The following is a 15,590-nucleotide window of genomic DNA, read 5'->3' on the forward strand; positions in this document are numbered from 1 at the left end:
GAAGCAGGTCCCAGTTTCAGAAAAAAAACTTTAGTCAGTTAATTGACTAGGATTTTCATGAGAGTTCTGTTACACAGCTCCTGATAGGGTAAGATGTGCCCATGTGACCATGTTACCTTGGTTATTAAGTTCTTAGCCAGGGAACCTGACTTAAATTTTTGTAAAACCAAGGCCAGATCTCATGTCGTAAGCGTGGCGTGCCAACTGCAGGGGAGTCACTTGACAAATCTGGGGGAGGGCACAGAACACTTGCACCCCCTCCACTCCCCCATGTTCAAAACGCCTTTCTTCTCTTTCCCCACCAAAGCTACATAGCAGTATAACGTGCAAAACGAGACAAATCAAGCATTTTCATAACCCACGTTTTCTTATCCATGGCATAAAATAATCACAAATAAATAAAAAATAACAATAAAAAAGAAATCACTTGCCGTTTACATTTTCAGCTTCGTTTATTCTTTCAATTTATTATCCTTCTCCTGTGACAGGAAGCCCGAATTAAGCCTACCGTCTGACATCAGGGGGCTCTTATTTAGTATACACAATTAAAGGATAGACCGATACAATGTAACAGACTACTAGATGCAGCAGGTTCCATGGTCAGAGTCTGAGTAAGGCCGACCTAATGCGAATAGAGACACGACTCGAATACCGCGAAAATGAACCTGGGAAATGAAAGTTGTGTGGTATGGACTACACGTAGTTCTCGAAATGATGTGATTCGTGAAACACGTTATTTTGAATAACGCCACAAGCTGTGATGTAGCTAGTAATGCTGAAATGTCATACAAGGAATACTTGGTCATTTACACTAGGTGCGGTTATTCTACAAAACGTTTAGCCTATAAGCTATAGCTAAGCCTATAGCTATTATACTGAGTAAAATGTTAAAGTGATAGTAAATATTGTAGCCATCTGTGACAAAACGGCCTTGGGGCTCTAAATTGTCATTTGTAGTGCGTTGAATGCAGAGGTTCCAGAAACTGGTCCCTGGAAATCTGCCACTGGTTAAATTTTACTGTGTCAAGATACGAGACGGTCACATCTTAAAGTACTTTAAAGTGTATTATTTATGTAAAGGGCAGGGACCTTACAGCACATTTAATACAGTGGAAAAGGAGTGCTGAAACAAACAACATTTATTTCATTTCCAAACAACAATTAACATGGTTTCTCCTTCAAAGTAATTTTCTTGGAGTTTAATGCAATTCCCCACATTTTAGTGTCACGCTTCTATGAATTGCAGTTAATAATCTCTCTTAGTCCATTCATTACGGCGCACTTGACAGGCTCCACTACACTCAATAACAGGTGTCTTGACGTCCTTGAACTTGCAAAAATGAAAACTGTCACTCTGCGTAATTGAGATCAGGTGGACGATAGAGCATTATAAGCCACACTGGGGGAACTTTCGTATTCTAATAGGCACCTGGACTTCAAGCCGTCTCTTCGAGCACAAGGCACCTTGCGTAGATCGGAATCCGTTTTCTACATAACAAGGTATTGGCCACAGTCCAATGAGGGAAATCTGAAAATGGTTTGTGCGTGAGATACGTCACATGTACTTGAGGCGGTGTGTTAAAAAATGTACTTCTGGTAATTGAAATCAAATATGCTGTTATTTATGAAGAAAGATTTATAAACTGCAAAAAGCTAAAAGAAATGAAAAAACATAGCGCGCAGAGTTATTCAATGTTGCAAGTATATTATGAGAGAGAGAGAGAGAGAGAGAGACCTTTTATACTTCTTGGCCATTGGATCTCCTTTTACGGAACAAAAAGGCAAGGACCATTGCTGCAAGGAATCAGAATGTTGTTCAGTCAAGTATATTTTTATTGCCTGACTGAAGCAAGACACACTATTCGTTGTGCCTGCCCCCTCCCCTATCTTCGCAATCTTCTAGAGTCTGAAAATGCCAAGCGCTATGGCATACCCGACTGCAATAACGTGGTATGAGATCGCCATTACAAGACTTTCATTTGGCATTAATGCAGACTATTGTGTCTGGTCATATCTGCCTTTCGATAATGAGCGAAATCAAGAGTGTTACAGGACAATACGGAGCAAGTGTTAATATTTTTGACGTCAAGATACATCTCCTTTACTGAGTTTTAGTATTAGTTATAAATCAGTTCATCATCTATATTTTTTTCATTTGCTCATGCACCAATCACAAGTTGCACTGATGACATTAGAATGGATTTGTGTCGTTGTACATGTATTCTCCATAAAATTTATTGCAAAGATTCTTCGTCGCATGAAATTTCAGATATGTACAGTACCTGAATATCTGCGCCAAAGAACTGACACTGGACAATGCCACGTTAGACTAAGATATCACTTAAGTTCCAATAACATGAGCGCTATTCAAAGATCAAATACTCATATTCAATAACAATAAATTGAAATAAAGGCCAAATGAACCTACAATTAGTGACTTTCCAAGTAAAATAAATTATACAACAATAACAGCACAGCGCGATACACATATAATCTCACTTCGATACTATTAATCAAGGTTCGGTAGTTAAAACACAATGATTTCGCCTTGATATGCGTTTTGCAAGGATGGCATCGGTAAGATGTTTTTTTTTATCTGTGGCGAAAAGCAATGAACTTCACGGCTGGGAACGGGCGTCATTATGCAGCATCAAAGGCCGAACATTTTCCAAATCCTCGCGTAAGACGCGATTCATTAACTAATCACTACCCGCCAATTTGCGCTTCCTGTTATAAAAACAAATTGTGTAAATTATTAAGGCCGGCATTTCTGCCAATTTTCTGTCAATTTTCCCAGGGTAAATCACAAAAAAATATTGTTGACATTATGCCCCTAAGTATATAGCAGCACGCTTGAAAATAATAAGCTTTATTGTCCAGAAAGCGACGTAACGAAGCTACTGCCCATAACAGAGAGCTTTCTTACACCCCATTTCCATTGATTAGATCGACCTACTTTAGATCGACCTAACTCCCTGGGGGTTCACGCTAAATAGCTGTCAGCCGGGCGGACACGAAAGTTAATTACCCTCTTACAGCTTGTAGTAGGCGGGACGGACATTTAAGTCGGATCATCTGACAGTAATCTAGTGAGACTCTCCGCGGGGATAGATCGATCTAAAATCTATGGGAATAGAGCCTAAAAGCTGCATGTGTTCCTTTTATTAGCAATGGCAGGTCCTGGGGGGGGGGGGGGGGGGGGGGGGCTCAGAGGGTCACCGCGAGAGGGTGAAATAATAAATAAACTTAAAAGGTTTACAACTGTTCATTTTGGCCAAAAAACGACAATTTTCCCATACTTACCAATGGTTAATGATTCCATTTTCACATTCAAAGTTAGTCCCTGTTTTTTTATGTATAAAGTTAAAAAGTTTTTCTTTTTCAATAATCTATTAAGAGATTATTACAGAGTTTAGCCATCATGTGGTCCGCTGACAAGCACAATTTTCAAAATAATGGCTATAACTGCCGTTTTTGTGGAAACATAGGATATATTATATTTCTGTAAGTTGTTAACAATGTATTGATTGTGAAATACAGATCTCATAGGAAGAAATGTTATCCCTTTAATACCCTGGTTAGCATATGAGCGTCATTTAACCAGAGCCTAAGCTTGTGCAAGAGAGTAAACCTCTCTGTGTGTAGTTGCACGTTGGGAGCTGCCAAACTGAGCAGTTATAACCTGTATCGCTTTAGTGTATCAATGTGAAAGAATCTAAGAGTACTGGGCTCCTATGGGCTCCTAACACAGGCCTACCCAACTACCAGACTCGGCACCTAAGGATCCTGAATTAACCGGTATATCGGACCACACTACCCGTTTTCAAGGTGTGTGTCAGATCGTATTTCGGAGTATCATACCCAGAACAAATTTTGTAGGACGACTGCGAGCTCATCCACGCTCGACTGAACAACCTGAAACAGTACTCTTACTTTAGAGTACTCTATTTCATTGTCTCTATGGGGGTATATGGGGACTTTACGACATTCGGTTTGAATGTTTTAACCACTTTTGATAGGGCTATTTTGCATTGTATTAGATTAATGTGGCAGTCTAAGGTTCATCTAGGTGGCTTTCAAATTTATGCACCCGGTTTTAAAATCATATAGCGATTAAATACGACAATCATTTACTATCCAATCAAGGTGACAGCCGAGCGTGGGCTCATCCTGTCGGTGTTCTGACTGATACTCCGAAATGCGATCTGACACACACCTTGAAAACGGGTAGTGTGGTCCAATATACCGGTTAATTCAGGATCCTTAGGTGCCGAGTCTGGTAGTTGGTTAGGCCTGTAACAGGATCGGTCCATCTCCAGGGGGTTTCTCGCTAAATCGCCTCCAGCTTAAGCGGCTTAGATGTCTGCCACGCCTACTGAAGCTCCTATTAAAAGATAGTTAATTACCCCCTAGCTTCAGTATGCGTGTCAGACATCTAAGTTGATTGCAAATGAACGAGAATCCCCTTGGAAATAGTTCGATCCAAAGATAGTACGATAGGTTCTGGGAATGGTCCCTAAATAGAAAACCCATCCAGTACTTGCCCAGAAACGTGCAGCCTGCCACGGTTCCATACAGAGTGTACCACGGTGTATTGACGAAGATTTCTGCAGCAAGTGTGGCAGCAAAAGGGTCGTTTAAAACCTAGAAAAAACGACGAGAGTGCAAAAGGATAAGAATATTTAACCTCATGCGAAAAGATAATTGAAAATTGAGTTAGAAATGATAAAGAACGGATATGTGTGTGGCGCCTTGGTTAATTTGTTTGTTGCAAATAAATAAAAAGCTAACAAGCAAATAAACTGTGCATAAAAACCGTTGGATTAAAACACGAGCTAATAGAAGACTGAAGTTTATTAACAAGAGACAGTACAATATGGAGGAGTTGGTTACACAGAAGAACAAGTAAACGTAGAAAGCAAATCATCATGCGACAAATCATAAGAACGCATGCACTGTAGGTCTTCTAGCCTGAAACACCTTACTCAATTTAAGCCACGACACTATCGCGTGAAGATATATATAAGTTTCATTACAGTTTATATTTGGTTGCTTTCTATTATGTTGCTAAATTGAGCTTTCACAATTGCTTTTTGCTTATAAGATACCAACCCCAGAAATCTTGAGGACATAGCCCTCTTTATGCAATATTCTTTGTGTTGTATTAGAAAGTGATTATGAAGTTAGAGAGTGGGTGTTCGCGGGGCTTGTTATCTCACTTATCCCAGGTCTGACACTTCGAAAAATAGCACACGCGATATTATATTTGACTTATCACATAAACTGAATATCAAAACAGAGTATTCCACACATATGCTATTTCCGTTTCTTTAAGAATTGTTTTCGGACACAGTTTCTATAATTTGTTTTCCAATTTATTTTCTTGATTCTACTGAAAGAATAAGAGATGTTCAAGCGTCTACCGTACCTGTGAAGAAAACAACAATCCATATTTCAATGACAGCTCAGCCACGCCATAGCCCCGCACAATAGCAACGGGATACAAGGAATAAATGCCAGAATACGCGCCAAACAAGAGACAGTTCCAGATGAGAAACATGTATTTCCCGCCATATTCTGTGGCCGGCATGGTGAGAGACAGGGCAATGACGGCTACATCTAAAACAAGGATGGTCGTCTGCAGTGAGAGAAAGAACGGTTTTAGAAAAAACGACACCTAAAAATGTACAGTTGAAAGAAAATATAATTTAAAGGTGAAGAACGGAACCAAGTGGCAAGAATTGTAATCTGCAAAGTAAAAATATGAGTATATCGTGTCTTACGAGGATTAAATAAATATATAAATAAATAAATAAATAATTCAATGAATAAACAATGGGCGGAACAGTTGGAAGGTTTCAAATCAGAAGTGGGATATTTCTGAAATCTCCATATTGTAAAAGTGGTGTTGACAGCTGACAAACAAATGAAGGTGATAACTGACAGGGAATAACAACCCTTTTCTTTTCCATATTCTGTCCTCCATATTCTGGAAAAGAAAAGGGCTATTAAGATTAGTTTTATGTGACATTAAAAGTCAGAAAGGTGAGAAAAACAAATAATTGAAACACGTACGGACAGGACTCAAAGAAAAACAGCGTGAAAATGTTATTGCCTTTTTCTGTTTTGGAATCCAACATCACTGAAACCTTAATCGCCCACGGCCCTTTCCAGTACGTGTAAATTGCGTCTAGGTGTGAAAGACGTTATTAACAAACAGAAATGAAGATGTGTGATCTAGTAATTGTTATAAACACCGATATTATTTTCTGATTAATCCACTTGTACTTCTTGTTAGTAGCTCAGGTAAAACAAAACACCAGGCAATACTTTGAAACATAATTTCAAAAGAAGAAAAACAAAAACAAAAACACCAGGTGCCTTTTGATCAGCGTCGACCCACCAATAAAACAACTTGTAGCGTCTGCTTCACACCATCCAGTCATCCCAGTGCTCTTGCATGTAGTTAACAGAGGGGTTTAATGTTCTGATTTACAAGATGCATCTTTTAGATTAAATTAAACAGTCTGTGGAATGGTGGTTGGGGGGGGGGGGGAGCCGCTGTGTTTTAAACCCACTGTAATAAACGTTTTACGCGTGGTGCAACATCAACCCGTTCCTAAGGTTAATGTTCTGAACACGAAAACACTGAACCTGTCAAAACAAATGCAAAATTCACAACGGTAAACACTTCCCCGGTTCATACATCATAATAAATGTTCAGCAAGTAAACACAAGATGTGTGAAAACAATATCAAAGTCTTTGGTGTGAATTGGCGGCTGATCGATCCTCCTACCGTAGGCTGTGAAGTTCTCCGACCTTGTGAGGGAGGACACTTTTTGTTTTGGGACCGGTGTAATGCAACTGAGGGTCTGTGTAGCAGAAAGTCCGCCATCCATTTTATTATACAGATGTGGGGTTCCCTGACATAAGTGGGTCAAAATCTAGGGCGAGGCTTAATTGTGCAAATGACTGGGGAGCAGATTCGCTATCATGGGGGACTCTCTGTCACGTTATTTTTTTTCAATGAGATGTTAAGCTCGAAATTGGCCAAAATTCTTAAATCAAACATTTGGTTACTGCCGTTCAATATGAATTCACAGAAATGCACTTTAATATATAAAGTAAGTAGTCTGAACTATTACCAATACCTTTTTTGTGACCAAATGTTTAATTCTATTATATTTCACCTATTTCCCTTGGGTCAAAGTAAACTGAACCTTTAGTTGAAAATTATAGTCGAATGCTTTGAATTAAAATTAATTCTTAAAACAAAGACTTGGTCACAATTTGGAATTCCACTACTTGACCTAACACGAAGTCTTTTGTGCTTGGTGCTCCTATATAAAGTCTGTACATGTACAGGTAAGACTATACCTATGCGAATGTGCTAGGTAGACTATTCCCTATATAATCAAGGTAAGCTAATTGCTTCCGGAACAATGTTTAGAAGCTACAATAGTTTATTTACCTCTAAGGAGCGTTGCATATTGGAGCGACCACATTATAACTGCTATGAACTTTTTAAAATATCAGTAACGGATTTAGGGGGGGTGTAAGGGGGGTCCTGACACACCTTTCGATTTCTGAAAAAAATCACGACAAAGGTCCCCTCTTCAAATAAAAAAGACTGACTAGCTGAATCATAGTTTTGAGCCGCACCATATGGCGCCGTTCGCCCTCTAAAATACCAAAAAGTTTCCCCATGCCAATGGGTGGGTGAGGTGGGTGGGGTGGGGGCGTCAGCTTCGCATTTGCGGACCACCGCTTCAAATAATCTTGGATCTACACCTGACTATGGTGATACGAAAGGTATCAGGTTTTAATAGTTATAAATATACAACTTTTGCAGCTGTTTGTTGTGTTGTGCACAGAAGAGAGCGCAATGGTTATTTTCAACAGACATCCAAAGTGTATAAGTTCTTTGCTCAGTAACATTATGTGTGAGATAATACACTGTCACCCGAACGATATATGCCATAACACCTCGAGCGTCAGTGAGAGGTGTTCGTGGCATATATCGCGAGAGGGTGACAGTGTATTATTTGATTTAAATACCGAGAAAAAATACAGTCATTTCATCCTAAAACACCCCTAAAACCGAATAAAGTGACCCTATATCACGCTCTAAAGATGTTATACGGAATAAACTCGTCCACGTGCGCTGGTCACGTCCCGCCAAATTCTTACGTAATATCTGGCCAATTTTGGTCAATTTTTGCTAAATACTTGTCGTGAAAAGTATTTAATCAACCGTCGACACTGACTATGCGCGTCTCAGTTGAGCCACACCTATCTGGGACTGCTGCGGAAAAAAGATCCCAAGGCAAAATCTCTACTTTTTAGTGACATTTCTGATAAACAAGGATCGTCGGACCGGAATAAAGTCAAACTAATTTTTCACAAGTGCAAAGGATAAAGAAATTTACTTTTTGGTGATATTTCTGACAACGAGGCAGTTTCGGAAGATAGTCAAAGTCAGACGGATGTTTATTACAAGTTCACGGAAGTTATAATTCTAGTTTTTATTGTTATTTCTGACGACGAGGCGGTTATGGAAAATAGTCAAATCGAACGGATGTTTATTTCAAGGCCACAGGAGTAATAATTCTACGTTTTGGTGACATTTTTTACTACGAGGCGGTTTCGGAATATACATGTGCTGGTTTTCAGAGCATTCACGATGTAATTACAAGTTCAAAGGGGAATATATTTGATTTTTACCGATGTATCTGATAAAGAGGAAGAATGAACAGCTTAAAAACAAAAGGTAAATAACACAACCCTCGTTAAAAAGTGTGGCGTAAATGTAAACTTATTCCAGGGGGTGGAAACGCGCTACTCATATGATTATGACGAGCCTAACCGTCAGTACCGGATATAAGTTTGTGTCCTTGAGGTGTAATTAGGCTTGGTCTTTGCGGCACGCATGAACAGTAGTCGATCTACCACGCCTGGGTCTTTTGTTATTGACAACTGTTCACTCGTCAACGAGGTGCTTGTTCAAGACTACCGACTGATATCTACTAGTATTACAAGTGGCTTCATTAGTAATGTTCCCACAATACATGGTTTTCTGTCTGTGCGTGCATACCCTGAATTTGGTTAGCCTCACTGACAAGAACAATGGACGTTTCTCACCCCTCTCTAGGATTACCCCTGCTTATTCCCGTTTTCAATCCATACCCATATGATATGACTTAGTGTAATAAAATTTTAATTAATAATTGTTAAACGTGAAAAGTTTATGCTACTTTTTAAAAGTGTGAGAGATTTTAAATTTGTCTACTGGTAGGTATATAACGCAAGCAACGTCACTATTCTCTTGATTCCAAGAAGGTCACATGATCACTCTGTCTTTGGCTTTCAGCATTTAAGAGACCTCGACTGATTTAACCAAGATGTAGTCGTGAAATTCTAGAGTTTTCCGAGAGACACTACGCAGAAATGTCGAGTGAAGCGAGATATTTTTGGGTAGCGGCTCGAGGTTGCCCTCGATCTTCACTGAAGCTTGGCTAAATGGACAGGCCTCAGTGATCATCATATCGCCACGGTCACATAACATCCCTAGGTATGTATTATCAATAAACGTTGATTTACTAGTAACTTGCCATCATTTAATCTATTATAAACTATTTGAATAATACACTGTACTCAAACAACTACATAAAAACCAATCTGTGAAAAGTATGAACCTTTCCACTCACTAGAATGTAGACTACTACATATCAATTTAACACTTCATTAAACAAATTGATAAAGCGTATATGAATTTGTCTCATTTCACGCTCACTTACGGTTCTCAATCTGATCTATAACATAATATTTTTTCTTTTAATGAAAAATGGTCTTAATCTGTTCTAGGAAATTCTGAAGGACTTCCCAAAAACAGTTCTCGAACTGTTACATTCATTACAGAACAACATTTAGAACCATAAAAAATACACCAAATGTTCTAGAAGAGATTGAGAACCGTAAGTGAACGTGAAATGAAACAAATTTTCGCAGGGTCCGTTATTTTCATGCCTACCCGGAATGAGAACTGATCCACGATAATGCCCCAGAAAATCCGGCCTCCCGCGTTGAAGAGCGCCGCCAAGGATCCACAGAGCGCCAGAAACTGGTCGTCTTTTATGAACGTTTGCCCATAGACCTGCCGGGTATGTGACATAAAGTGTGAGGCGAAAAATTCACTACGTTTTCAAATATGTTCATATCAAAGAAAATATTTGTCGGAGAAAAACATTCAAATTCTACGCACCACTGCATCAATATTGGTAAAAAAACGTACCAGAAAACCTCCGATTAGTCACCTGTCATTGTTCAAAACAAATCGGTAAAGAATGGGTCAAAAGGGAATCTCCAGTCCCCCCCCTCTTCTTTTTTTTTTATCTTTTTTAGCTGATTGGCTAGCACGCCCCACATTTTAAATGTGCTTCCTAAGCGGGTGTTCTATACATGTAAGAAAACCGATGTTTTACCTTGTAGAGACTAGCGTGCAAGGTGCACTCTCCGTTCAAGAAGTACATAAACCAAAGCACCCAGAACCAACGGTCACAGAGCAGGGTCGACACTTTGAAGGTCTCTGCGCTCTCTTCTAGGAAGCTAAGGTTAGTGCCGCTGCTAAAATACACAAAATAAATATGGGTAAATTGTCTATTGTAAATTCTCTATTAAAACGGATATTGTTTTACATAAAACCTTATCAATAAGGTTTCTCTCTCTCTTTCTTGCATAAATCTTTCACACTTTCATATTTTAAGTTTTCCTCTCTATCTTTCTCTCACTCTCTGTCTGTCTATTGCTGTAGGTTTTCCTCTCTTCTCTCTCTTATTTCAGGTTCTATTCCCTCACTCTCTCTCTCTTAAGATTTTTATCTCTCTCTCTATCATTCTCTCTCTCTATCTCTCCTATTTCTCTCTTCCTCTCTCTCTTATCCTGTTTCCTCTCTCTCTCTCTCTCTCTCTCTCTCTCTCTTTTCCTGTTTTCCTCTCTCTCTCTCTCTCTCTCTCTCCTCACTGTGTAACCCTGTATAACTTGGGTCCAGGCATAAGGCTGTCCGTGCTGTCATCTGTCCTCCCAGAAGCCTCGTAGTCGGTGTTGGTGGACCGGTACGTACAGCTGTCCACCACACTGCGAGTGAGGGTAGGCACCACGGCAAACATTTCACTCTAAAAATATAATTAAAAAAGAGTAAATGTGAGCGCACATCGAGAGATCTCAAGCTTCCGCCAATGCAAAATGTAAATAATAATTTTAAAATAATTAATTTTTAAATTACACAAGAGGTGGTGAAGGTAGCTCAAAATCTAAGGTAGGGTCCTTGAACGCTGTGTACCCTCCCCCAGGGGCCAGTCATTGTATGGCCTACTCACGTCTGACACTGGGGAGCACAACAGCAGTGTTCCCAGCCCCTGAAGAACAGCAAACGCCACAGCAAGAAAAAGAAATGAACGCGGAACCCTCTCCAACACTTCATCTTGACTGAAATAGCTTGGGGAAAAAAAAACAAAAAAATTTATATATATATATTTAGAAATTATACTTGTATTTTCATGTTTAATCTAGCTGATTTCAATGTCTTTGATATATTGGTGGACGTTGTTCGTATCAAACGGTAGTGAATTAAGGTATAAAACGTCGCGTGCTTACTCCACTTCGGTGTTATGAAAATATTCCGCCCTGTCTGGCTTCAGATTATTTGGGTTGATGTAGAACGTCTGTAACTGGTCAAATACAGCGGCACCTCCTCCAAATGCGGCCAACACAATGCCAGCAACCAAACCACGATGATTGGGAAACCACTGGAATAAAGGAACTCTGTGCAATAAAAATGTAAATGGCATTTATGGCTCCTTTTCCAAAGACAGTTTCGGTCTATGTAGATCGATCCAACTCTGTGGGGACTCTCGCTTAGTGCAATCAGCTTAATTGAATGACACGCCTCCTCCTGGCTTGAGTAAAATACAGAAAAGCTGTTGTGATTATAAAAGAACGTTGGAAAAAGAGGTGGTGTGCATTCAGTTACGATCACTGCACTCAGCAAAGTTGGATCGATATAAGTAGACCGAGGGTGTCTTTGGGAATGGGTCTTATGGGATCTAAGATATATATATATATATAAATTAATTATATGTATAAGACGCACTGTATACGTCTTACCCTTATTCATTTATCCTATTTTCAGTTGGTAGGGGTCAATCTAAAGAGACTAAAATGTTCGGAACAAATATGATGTCTCTGAGTTCATCTGTGAATTACTTAACTTCATTCATTATTTAAATATAAATAATCAATTAATCATAAAGTAAATACCCTCATTGTAATGGACATGGGTATGGGGTAAGCAATGCCAGCACCCAGCCCCATTACGATACCATAGGTTATCAGACAGGTACCAAAACCGCCCTTTATGCTGTAATACGTGAGGCCAACGCCCAAACTGAAAGTGGTAGAAAATACTGATTATTTTGGGAATACAGTTACGAAAGTGACACAAATATTAACAGCTGATAAATCGAAATACTGTAGATCGTTATTTAGCCAGTGGTTTTGGGTTGAATTTACGCTGCTGATAAAATGAAAATCGCTTTTTTTTAATTTCTAGAAAACTATCCTTGCAATGTTAAAGTCTAACGCTCATTCTGTTCCTTTATTCCAAAAGGTGGATTTTTGTTATACACTGAAAGTGTTGTCCTGATTACACCAGGGTAGCTCTATTATAAATGAAATGACTATTTTTTTAATAAGAAATGATTATCAGATAAATTCAATGTAGAAAACGGATGCATTACTACCCTTAAGAAATCCCCTTTAGGGCCTAGAGGACGTCCTTTGAAACAAGTCCCATACTGCCCTATATAATTCCTATAAAGTTCCATACCCCGGTACAATCCAATAGGAACAATCCTATTAGAAAATTTTGACATACAGTCAAGGTTTTTCATTGTTCCTACCTCATTGTCCAGCCTCCAACTAGCGCAGCCAGACGTGCCCCAAATCTCCTCTCCACCATACCACCCAGAAACCCTGTTAAGTCTATACACATTTGGGTAATGCCGTACAGAAACACGCTTTTGTGATAATTCATTTCTGTAGAGACCGTCTTGAATCTCAGGTATGACGTCACGTACACTGTCATATTTCCTAAATTAAATATCAACCATAATATATTCCTTTAGTTTATATTGACGCCAATAGACGTCGCTACTGAATGGCTGCCCATCCGGTAATTTTTTTTCTAAAAGACAGGACACGAACAGGCGTAAACTAGAACAATCTTGCCAATTTTCTCTCATTTTTTAAATTAAAATAGACTGGTAAAGAATACGGAATAGAGCTGCAAAACATTGACTTTTGATAAGCTACAGTGGGTTTAATGAATGATGTCTCCGTAATGTTTCTTGCTGACCCTACATTCAATACAAGATAATAATAATAATAATAATAATGCGGTAAATTTTGGTGTCGGAACACACCAATAGATGTCGCCACCATACCTACCAAACGAGTAGACTGCTCCAAGTGTTAAATGCAGCAAAATGCCGCCGATGAGTGCTAACACGCCTTTGCATTCCATATATCCTCCTTATTGTCGATTGATCTTTATCTGATCTTCAAATTCAAAATAAAAATATATGACAATTAATAACCACCGTTCTTTGTCATAAATGAAAGCCCAAATGTCACACTTTGATGAAAAGATTTCACATGCTGATTTTCACTATCACCTAATGTCACCTAATGTCCTTGTCGCCGATCACGTGATAAGGCATTTTGTGTAATGAAATTGTCATTGAAGGCGAATATCAAACCAAAAGTACATCGTGACATTGCACAGTCCTTCCCTCTATTTGACGTCTGCTACATCAGGTTAGGTTGTTTAGGCCTAAAGTATTTCATTTTTCAGTTAAGCTTCGACGATCCTGGGAAGTTTCAGTCAATAATGTCCACTGCTCCTAAAAATTGTTGTCCGCACTGGTCCACTGAGACAAAATACCAGAGAAATTTTATTATGATCCTTATTTCCTATTATACGGCAAGATCGTCTACAAAGAGTCTCGAATCTCTGTCATCTAGAATGAATCTTGTTTTAAACACATAAACTTAAGCAAGCGATCCATTGCCTTGTCGTACAGAGGTCCAACAGAGCTAAAAGTGTCCTATCGTGATGAAACAACTTGGACGGATTGCAACTCCAAAACGATTCTCCAAATTGCCTGCTCTTTCCCAGAATGTGTTCGCCGTTAAGTCTCTCATATAGCACCTAAACTTTGTTTAAAGCGTTTAAAGTTTAAAAATAGAATCAAAGCAGATCTGTTGGTCTCATATTAGAAAATACTCAGATTCTTCTGGACTCAATGTCACCTATTGTAGAAGCTTTTTTGAGGGCGTAAAATACAGATATATAAAACCCCTCTGAGTCAGCAGTTCCTGCTTTGGGTGTAATGTTGATGCATGACGCGTTCGACAAATCCACATACTGGGGTAGCGCGGTGCCATTAAGTGAAATCAGCGCTACCAAGAGCTTATCTACACTGACAAACAGGACTCTGTTGATAACGGGTCCTCAAATAGATAGCTGCGCACGTGGATTGCATTTATCTGTCGATACATCGATATGTGGAACAACTCAGGGATCACCTTAACGATTGACTATTGTCACCAATAAACCTGCAGTCGACATGTGAAATACAAAATATTATTAAATATATTGTTTAACATATGCCACTGCTACTATTGTATATAAGTCAGAAACTACTTTTTGCAAGACGTGTGAAATGGAGTTAAGTATGGTCATTTCAATTCAGTTCAAATTCAAATAAATGGGTGTCATATCCATGTAAAAAGTCGGGATATAACACCCAAATTATAGTCAGACTATACACACAAAATGCTTCGAACAAACTAAATGGCTTTTGAACAAAACGGATTTGAATGTTCCACAAAACATATTGTATGAGGGTGATCCAGGACTAGTGTTCCCATAATGTCAAAGTTTTATACTCTTCTGGCTTTCCCCCAAAGATGTGCATTCCAGATCCAACTTAGACAAGACGGTCTCGGCAGCTGCTTTATTTTATTTGTCCGAAATTCCTGTCAGGTGCACCTTTAGTACTTTTCTCCCGTCATCTCCGTCACTCTTAACATCGTATACACTAGCGCTTCATAGTTTGATTAAATCTATATCAATACCATGTCATGAATTGATTACATACACAGGATATATATATATATATATATATATATATATATATATATATATATATATATATATATATATGAATACTGTATTACATATGGCATCACGCGTCCCAACGCAATAGGTCGAGCAGTTAGGAGAGTCATTGCATAAAGTCTAAGAATAATGCCTTGACTACGGTCTTCGTTTTCTTGTCTAGCCGTATTTGATTACAATATCAAAGGCAAAAAGGCGGTGCACATTCATTATACACTTGCTTTACGAATGCAACATCTGGAAATGAGTCTATAACAACGTATCGGAAAACGAAAAATTACAAGTTGTGAAATTTACTGACAAAAAATTAAAACAGACAAATGGCTTAGATCGAGGAAAAATTGTACTTTT

At 38.8% G+C, this 15,590-nt stretch overlaps 1 protein-coding gene across 1 annotated transcript; it reads right to left on the reverse strand.

Annotated features, from left to right (window-relative positions):
* Window positions 1-433: 433 nt before the first annotated feature.
* LOC106154418 (apicoplast pyruvate carrier 1) lies at window positions 434-14,489 on the reverse strand. The gene is made up of 12 exons (XM_024076439.2): window positions 13,505-14,489; window positions 12,958-13,147; window positions 12,317-12,443; window positions 11,654-11,805; window positions 11,377-11,494; window positions 11,021-11,172; window positions 10,483-10,624; window positions 10,032-10,154; window positions 5,429-5,638; window positions 4,545-4,644; window positions 1,736-1,794; window positions 434-1,528 (listed from the first exon to the last, which is right to left on the reverse strand). Exons 1-11 carry the CDS (start codon window positions 13,578-13,580, stop codon window positions 1,739-1,741), a joined length of 1,446 nt encoding a protein of 481 aa, XP_023932207.2. The 5' UTR covers window positions 13,581-14,489; the 3' UTR covers window positions 434-1,528; window positions 1,736-1,738.
* Between the last annotated feature and the right edge of the window lie 1,101 nt (window positions 14,490-15,590).

This window comes from Lingula anatina, chromosome 10 (genome assembly GCF_051362555.1).
Source record: "Lingula anatina isolate TDL-2025a chromosome 10, LinAna3.0, whole genome shotgun sequence".
In the NCBI taxonomy this organism is placed as follows: Eukaryota; Metazoa; Brachiopoda; class Lingulata; order Lingulida; family Lingulidae; genus Lingula; species Lingula anatina.